The sequence below is a fragment of the Echinops telfairi genome, unplaced genomic scaffold (assembly GCF_000313985.2).
Source record: "Echinops telfairi isolate 266 unplaced genomic scaffold, ASM31398v2 ScPeMD7_655;HRSCAF=1070, whole genome shotgun sequence".
In the NCBI taxonomy this organism is placed as follows: domain Eukaryota; kingdom Metazoa; phylum Chordata; class Mammalia; order Afrosoricida; family Tenrecidae; genus Echinops; species Echinops telfairi.
Genome location: NW_022104553.1, coordinates 8,880,994 through 8,889,748, shown reverse-complemented (window position 1 = coordinate 8,889,748; position 8,755 = coordinate 8,880,994). Strand labels below are relative to the sequence as shown.

The 8,755-nt window shown below is 39.3% G+C and overlaps 1 protein-coding gene across 1 annotated transcript in view; it reads right to left on the bottom strand.

Moving 5' to 3' along the window:
* Positions 1-588: 588 nt before the first annotated feature.
* ERO1B (endoplasmic reticulum oxidoreductase 1 beta) overlaps positions 589-8,755 on the bottom strand; it is a 90,277-nt gene continuing 82,110 nt past the window's right edge. The window contains exons 14-16 of the mRNA XM_004711660.2: positions 7,489-7,575; positions 5,297-5,430; positions 589-3,406 (exon numbers count right to left, since the gene is read on the bottom strand). Of these exons, the coding sequence (XP_004711717.1) occupies positions 3,346-3,406; positions 5,297-5,430; positions 7,489-7,575 (282 nt within the window). The 3' untranslated portion in view covers positions 589-3,345. The remainder of the gene's footprint in view (positions 3,407-5,296; positions 5,431-7,488; positions 7,576-8,755) is intronic.

The window sequence follows — 8,755 nt, the reverse complement described above, 5'->3', positions numbered from 1 at the left end:
ATTAAAATGAGTATATTAAAAGCCTCCTACATCAATACAAATAAAGAGATGTTGAAAAATCCAATTTTAATTCTGTTATACACAGGGTCCCTGAGTCAGAACTGACAATGACAGAATCTAACAAGCCATTTTACGAAACCACACGAATACACCAGCCACATTCTAAGCAGAAGGTTGGGAGTCAATTCTAACTTTGCAACATAAAATTTGTGCCTGTGGACTAGCTTAGAGTTGCTTTTTTTCATATTTTTAAAACGAGGAAATTATCCCTATTACTAGTGCTATCTGCAAGAAAGACGAGGCTTTCTACTCCTGCCAAGGTTTAGTCTCAGAAAACTCCCAGGCGGTTCTACTCCATGCTGAGGGCCACTCTGGATGAAGTGATTCGATGGTAACGGGTTTGCAATCACTGCTATTGAGAAGGTTACCTAGGAGAATGCACGGGGAAGTCTAGTATAGGGTCTGCAAATGCTGGCTAGTGGATGTCAGATGCCTTATAAGTTTATTTTTTCCCCTTCTCCATAATTTGTAATGAAATCCATGTAAAAGGAGAACTTTCAAGAGGAGGCAAAAAAGACCGCAAGAAAAGACTGCAGAAACATTTATTTTAATTCACACTTTCTAGAGCAAATAATTTGGAATTCTGTTCTGAATAAAAGTACCTTAGAGTCCACATGAATTGGAATTTGTATTTTTGTCTCTAACAAATAATTTTCATGCTACCAGGCACCCCATCTGCTTACTTTGGTAAATAGCGAAGGTTTCTGCAGGCGTTGCCCTTTGTGAACTGAGGTTATTTTAAGCTGTTCCTCGCTTTCCAGTTGAAGGTAATGCTGATGAAGATCAAACCGTTGTCCCTTCTTACATACAATAACACCTGGCAACGCTGGACGCTATGGCGCAATGTTTTGTATACAGAAAGATGTCACAAACACTGAGTAATTCATGATGACAAGGTATTTTCACTTAGCAAATTTCAAAAGTGAATTCTGTTACTTTTTGCCTCATCCTGTTCATAATCTAAGAGGCGAAACAAGACACATCCAACATTTGCCCACGTTCCTAACCTTTCTCTTGTCTGTTGTGCGCTGTCAGTGGGGGTCCCCGTTGGTTCTGACTCATAGGGACTGGATGCCACGGAGGAAAAACAGGATGCTAGGCCATGAACAGAAGGACTGCTTTCCTTGTCTTCATCTTCATCCTTCGTCAGCTGGTGTACAATCATTTTGGTCAGTTATGTTATTAGGTGCTGGGTGTTTAAATTAGGTGCCAAGACAGTGACGAACATGCCACGAGGCAGGTTACCAGTCAAGCCTCGTCACAGTGCAATCAGTACTGTCACACAGTTTATCACCAGGACCATAAACTATCACCAGCCACACAAAACAAAGATTCCTACAGTTTATACAATCATTAAAAAATACAAACACAAAAATTCGTGTTCCCTTACCCCCTTACATTTGTGAGAAAATGAATTTCAGTTTTAAAATATTGACGAGGAATGAGACAATGTATTGAAACTTTGAAAATAATTTTTTACCTTATGTCAACTTTCTGCTTTCCTAAAACTGACTTTACTGTATACACTGTTTCCTACACTTGCAACAAACCGCAGTTAAGATAAACTACCACCAATGGAAATCCAAGGATTTTCTCACGCAGGGTTTAAATCATAGTCTTTTTCGTTCACTGAAGGAAAGGTACTGTAACACTACCAGATGGTCTTTAAGCACACAGTAACGATAATAAGACAAAGTGCAAAACTTTCACATTTCTTAAACACTAGCCACTACCTTAGGAATAATTCTTAATTTACCAGCAAGCTAATTTAGATATTTGCTTTCTGGACACAAAGAGCCCTTAGGGACTCCTCCCCCACCACACATTTGCATCCCTAAAGAAAGAACAGGAAAAAACGGGAGGCTTGGGGAGTCGGCCATTTTATTCACAAACAAAACACACTGCTACTAACAAAAAATTATGAAAATTGGACAGAATTGGAAAATTAGAAAACTGAAGTAGTCCAACTAATTACAATTTAAAATAATTTACTCCATTAAATCGCCAATGAATGCATTTCAGACTTTGGCAAGACAAGGGTATAAGAGCACTTGTTATTTACTTTGCAAAAAAGAATGTAGAGTCTAATGCGAGAGACTCTCTTGTCCCCGCAATACTCCCACATAGACACAATCTTCCAACTCAATCACATTATAACCACTGACACGATGAAAAATGACCCGTGTTGCTTGAGGCGATCTAAGTCCGGGGTTAGAGAGCGACAAGCTAGTACTTAGAAGTCATCTTCACACAAGGTACCATTTTCATATCATGAACAGAAGTGAAAGGACAAGGTGGAGATGGGTGGAAAGGAGGCCAGTCTACTTGCTTAGCTAGCCTACAGAGGAAAGTAAGAGCTATAGGATTGCATAGATTGTAGTCCAAAATAAAATCCTTCAAAATGTTTGGTTTAAAATAGAAAAAGAAATTCAATAGCAACTTCTGTGTATCACATTCTAATGTGTGTGTGATGAATGCATGTTAACTCATTCAAGTTCTATTGAGAAGATTCTTAAATATTGGTTGGCTTGTCTTTTGTCTGAAAGGAAAGTGGGTTTATGATTTGTGCTGAGAACCAAGAACAGAGTCTACAGAAACTGCGGGGTGAGTTCTGGCTGGGCAGCACAGGGACGAGCACTTATTCATTGTTATTATTATGATGATTTTTTAAGATGAACACAAAACAGCAACAATAGCAGCAACTAAAAATCTTAACGATCAATGAAATGGAAGGTGAAGTGTTGGAAAACTGTAAGGCGCATCTGTAACTATACAATGAAAGACCTCTCATCACCTGCGATACAGAGTGGCACCAACAGTGCTGGGAAGGGCTCTTTAAAATATATTAAAACGTTATTGATGCTTTTCTTACTGATAACCAGCCCCAAGCAACATTTGTTCCCTGGGTTTCCGTCTCCACTGTAGATGGTTAACGATGTGATTAGAATGGAGACACAGCCATGTAAGGTTTGACAACTGGAAGTAAGAAATCATACAATGCGAACAAACAAATTCAAAACAAATGGAACATTCAACAGGCAGAAACAAAAGTAAACACAGAATTGGTATAACTTACAAGTTTTAAAAGTATATACTTCATTGATAAATATCTCCAATCTATAATAACCTATTCAGGATCATAAATATTCAAGTGAAAATCTGAATTTTTCTCATTGAAGCGTTCAAAACTCTTGAAGTCTTAGGAGATTAATCTGCTGAAGGCTCAAGGCTAAAAGGCTTCCTGCAGCCCCTTTAGCATTCTAAAGAGACACGTGAAAGCCTTTATTACCTACTGTGCTGTAATAAGAGTTTAAAGTTCTGTAGTTCCATTATACTCGTGGAAAGCCTGTAAGAGAGGGGAGAGGAGCATGTCAGTACAGCGAGCTAATGTGATGGATGCACACCACGGCAGAGGAGCAAAACTGTCCACTTCACTCCCACTGGGTCTAGACAGTCCAGAAGGTGTTCCTAACCCTCCGACCTTTCCCCCACGCAGCCTATGCTCTTTGATGCGCAGTGGTCACATGGCTATTTGCCTTCCTTGAGGGACTCAAAACATGCTCGTGTGACATGTTATTTGCGTTTTCAGAACAAGAAAGAGTCAAGAGGGGCCAAGATCACTGCTGTAGGGTGGGTGAGCGGTGTGTCCCGACCTCATTCTCCCAGGAGGCCCTTGCTGCCCTCCGAGAGGGAGCAGGTGCTTGGCTGTGATGGAAAGGAATTCCTTGGTGCCCATGTCTTGCCCTTTTCTCATGGTAGCCATTTTCAACTTTCTTCACACTTAATAATAATGAGCCTTGATGATCTGCCCGTGTCCGCGGAGAAAATCTACCTGTATTACAACTCGGGGGTCCCATTAAAAGAGTTGCTCTACCCTAAGCTGACCTCTCTGCTTTGAACTTCCCTGGGCCAGTGGAAACCTTGGCAGTCATTCTGTAGACTGGACTCTTACAATGAAGGTGCCCAAAGAGACTAAGATTTAAGTGTATTATTGAGAGAACTTGTCTGCAGCCATCTACCAATACCAGAGACATGTTTAAACTAAGGTGACCAGACGTCCCGCTGTTGCTGGGACAGTCCCGATTTTTAACAATTTGTCCCGCGTCCCATGGCATTTTTAAAAAGTCCCGATTTTTGGAAAGAATGCACGACAAGCTAAGGAATGGCGGGAGATTGGGAAGGAAATATACAGATTTTGGCTGCCATGTGGCTATTTCGCCAGGATATGAGTTTTATATTATTTCGCCAGGATATGAGTTTTATATTATTTGTGTTAATTTTATAATGTTAAAATTTAATAATAACAAATAATTGTTGAGAACTGATTATCCTGAGCGGCTTACCAAAGTTTGCATTGTTGATCAGTTGTTACAATTCGACCACCATTGTTTGGACTTAATGAACAATGGCATTTTGGGGCATTGGCAACGACGAAAACATTTTGTAACTGTCTCTCAGACAATACACCTCGTACTACGTGCTAGTGCTAGTTAAACAAGTGATGTCAACAAATCAGCTATTCAGATAACTTAGGTAATTTATTTCATAAATACATAAATTTTCTTGAATTTAGCAGACAGTATTCATATTATTTATATCTTATAGTGGCGGCAAAATGATATAGATCAAATTTTTAATCGAGAACTTCCCTCCCGGTCAATGGTGTCCCACTTTACCAATGTTAAAATCTGGTCACTTTAATTTAAACATTTTTATTTGGAACGACCCAGGTGTGTATGGATTGGAACCCTAGCAGCAGTAGTTTTTAAACTTACCCTCACACCGACAACAAATTATTGATATTTTCACATAGGCTATAATTTGAAAGCAAAATTAAAAAAAAAGTACCAGGAACACATTTTAAATGAGGATCGCTGTCATTTCTCAATAAAGATCAGCCGAAACACAGAACATTGTGGCTCGGTTCTTTTGTTTTGATTTATAAGCAGCAAGGAAGAGTTATTCCTTATTATCAAAAGATTCTAGGTGAATTATGATAATAGTGTATGATTAATTCATAATAACGAAAGCTAAATAATTTACAATTGGTCTTATAAATTCATTTTTCACATTCCTCTCAAAGTTCGTACTTTATTTCTTGCTCCCCAAATATATAGTTTTGTTTTACAACATTACATTAATTCCATAGGGGTAATGGCTCTTCTTTTGCTTATTTTCAAATCCCTGAGCCCAGAATCCATTGATTTCTTGATAGCATTTAGAAAGTGTCTCTTACCTTCCAAAGGCATTTAAAAGAGCAACTATTTCCTGTCGAGTCAGTTGGAAGCCTTTAGATGGGCTGTTTTCTGGTAGCTTTTGAATTTCTTTTTCAGAGAATAGTATTTTCAAAGCAGTTCCTAAACCCTGAGTCTAAAGAAAATACACTTACAGTTAAATTTCTGTACCTATAATTACGGCTTAAAGGAATATTAAATACTGTGATGACAGTCAACATATTAATATAAGCCAAACTTTTCATTAACGTATTAAACTATTTAAAATATCATGTTTATATATTGAGTCTAGTTTAAAAGTAGACAAAGTTTTAAGAGCTGGCTGTTATTGTCAGCTGCTGTCATGTTAATTCCAACTAATGGACACGATTTCCAGTGACCACGACCTTTATGAAGCAGATCATCAGACTTGTCTTCTGGGGCATCTTTGGGTGTGTTCAAACCATGGCTGGAGTCGTTGACTCACCCAGGGAATCTTTTTAAAAGCTGAATTAAGAATCTTAACTCACTGCCATTGAGTCAACACGGGCTCATAGCGACCAAACAGGACAGAGTAGAACTGCCTCTTTGCGTTCCCAAGATTGTAAATTTTTTTTAATTAAAAAAAATTTAATTTTAAAATTTTTAATCGTTTTATTAGGTGCTCATACAACTCATCACAATCCATACATACATCAACTGTGAACACATTTGTACATTCGTTGCCCTTGTCATTCTCAAAACATTTGCTCTCCACCTAAGCCCCTGGCATCAGCTCCTCATTTTTTCCCCTCCCTCCCCGCTCCCCCCTCCCTCATGAACCCTTGATAATTTATAAATTATTATTTTGTCATATCTTGCCCTGTCCGACGTCTCCCTTTACCCACTTTTCCGTTGTCCATCCCCCAGGGAGGAGGTCACATATAGTTCCTTGTAATCGGTTCCCCCTTTCCAACCCACTCTCCCTCCACTCACACCACTGGTCCTGAAGGGATCATCCGCCCTGGATTCCCTGTGTTTCCAGTTCCTATCTGTACCAGTGTACACCCTCTGGTCCAGCCAGACTTGCAAGACAGAATCGTGATCATGATAGTGGGGAGGGTGTGTGTGTGTGTGGGGAGAAGCATTTAGGGACTAGAGGAAAGTTGTATGTTTCATCGTTACTACATCGCACCCTGACTGGCTCGTTTCCTCCCCGAGACCCTCCTGTAAGGGGCTGTACAGTGGCCTGGTTTTCTCCCTTGGAGCTGCTGCTGGTTTCAAACTGCTGACCTCACAGATTGCTGCCTAACTCGCAACCATTACACAACCAGGGTTCTCAAACAGCTCAAACTCATTTTAAAAATAAAAAGTATGAGGGGGAAAAACAGGGAACTGACTATAGTAATCGAGGTATAACACACACACACACACACACACACACACACACCCGGGAAGGAACAATAGAAACGTGGGTGAAGGGAGACAGCAGATGGTGTAAAATATGAAAGTAGTAATAATTTATAATTTATCAGGGGTACTTGAGAGTGAGAGGGAGGGGAAAAAAGAGGAAAGAAAGTGTTTTAAGAAGAGTGGCACTGGCTGGGAATGGAACGCAAAGCTCCTGCATGGAAAGTAAGACTTCTACCACTGAACTGCCACTGGCCTTGGTCTTTGGGTAACTTCCATTAAAATAATTTTCTGATGATTGAATTTTTAGGATTTTTTTTAATACCGAGAGATAACATATCAAACAATCCCTGTAAGAGCCTGCCTCATGGAGTTTTCCTACTTTGTGACTACTAAATTGCCTTCATTTCTGATAACTGAAAGAATGTCAACCACCAGGACGTGAATTTCAGACTTTGTCTATAGCTGTATTTTGCCTTTTGCTAAATACATAAGTATGTAAAATACTGACATACTGTATTCACAACCAGCAACTTCAGAAATGAATCTCTGATTGCACCCAGATGAACCGATACAAAGAAACCACTATAAAACATTAACTTTAGTAATTAAAACTATCATTACCTATACATAGACAACACATAGACCTTAATAACAATGATGTTTTCCTTCAACAAAATGGAAAGAGCACACTTTGGGCTCCCTCACTTCTAAACTCTTAATTTAATGAGTAATAAGGATTTCTACAATAAGCATAGTTTAACTTTGTAGGGAAAAAAGTTCAGGTTAGCAGTGGTTCCAAAGCAGACAACAATGCGGCACACACCTGCAACTTCCCCCACAATCTGCACTTGTCACAGCCGACGCAGTCCATGATACGGGAGATGTTCTTGAAATGCAGCCGGAACTCCTCCTGGTATGCGGAAAATAGTTTCATTCCAGTTAGACTTTTAAAATGAAATTACACTTGGACAAACTATAAGAAAGTAAAAAGATACATGGACGAATGAATTGTTTTTTTATGTCAATTATGAAAAAGTATTTTTGTCTAGTGTAACAAAGAACATGTAGAGTACAATTGACATTGATGGAGATTTTTTTCATTAAAATTCTAAATTTTTTATTGAGGAATTACTCTCGGAAGAGCTATGAGGTAGTCTCGTGGTGTAGTGAGTTACATGCTGGGCTGATAACCGCAAGGTCAACAGTTCAAAATCACCAGCTGCTCCAAGGAGAAAGACGAGGCTCTCTCTCTGTTTCTGGAAAGCGTTAGTCTCCCAAACCCACAGGGGCAGTCCTTCCCTTTCCTATACGGTTGTGATGAGTTTTGGTTTTATGTTTTGCTTGTTTACTAGATGAGATCCATCAAGATATGAATTGTGGGAGACCCCAAAGCAAATAGTACATGGTCTTTACATTTTAGGAACTTAACTGATGCTTCTATTTGACAACTGCAATACAACTAATGATAAATACATCTATTTTATGCTTTAAAAACAATGTTTTGCTATATGTGGGTCTAAACAAAAAAGCTGGTTCTAAAAGAAAAAAGACCACCAAGTATTGTGTCTATTCTCGGTCCCACATCTTGCTTGTAAAGGACACGCGGTCGGCATTGGTGACTGTCTGCTCTTGCAGTTGCCCACATTTGCAGGTGGAGATTCTACAGGGTTGCTTACTGGAGTCCAGCAGACCGCCCGTGGGCATTTGTGCATGGTTTCCTATGACCCTCAGGTAAGTTTAATAGTCTTCAAAGAGTTTCCTGGAGGCCTGATCAAGGGCAATGTAACTGAGAGGAATTAGTGAAACCCACATGAAGGCTTAACATGATAGTGGTACAAGAGGAAAGTCAAAGGAAATAGAGGAAAGAACTAGGAGGCAAGGGGCATTTATACAGGTCTAAATACAGGCATGTACATATGTAAATATATTCATATATGGGTATGGGGAAATAGATCTATGCACATATATTTATAGGTTTAGTATTAAGGTAGAAGATGGACATTGGGCCTCCACTCAAGTACTCCCTCAATGCAAGAACACTTTGTTCTATTAAATTGGCATGCCATGATGCACGCCTTCCTGACACGATC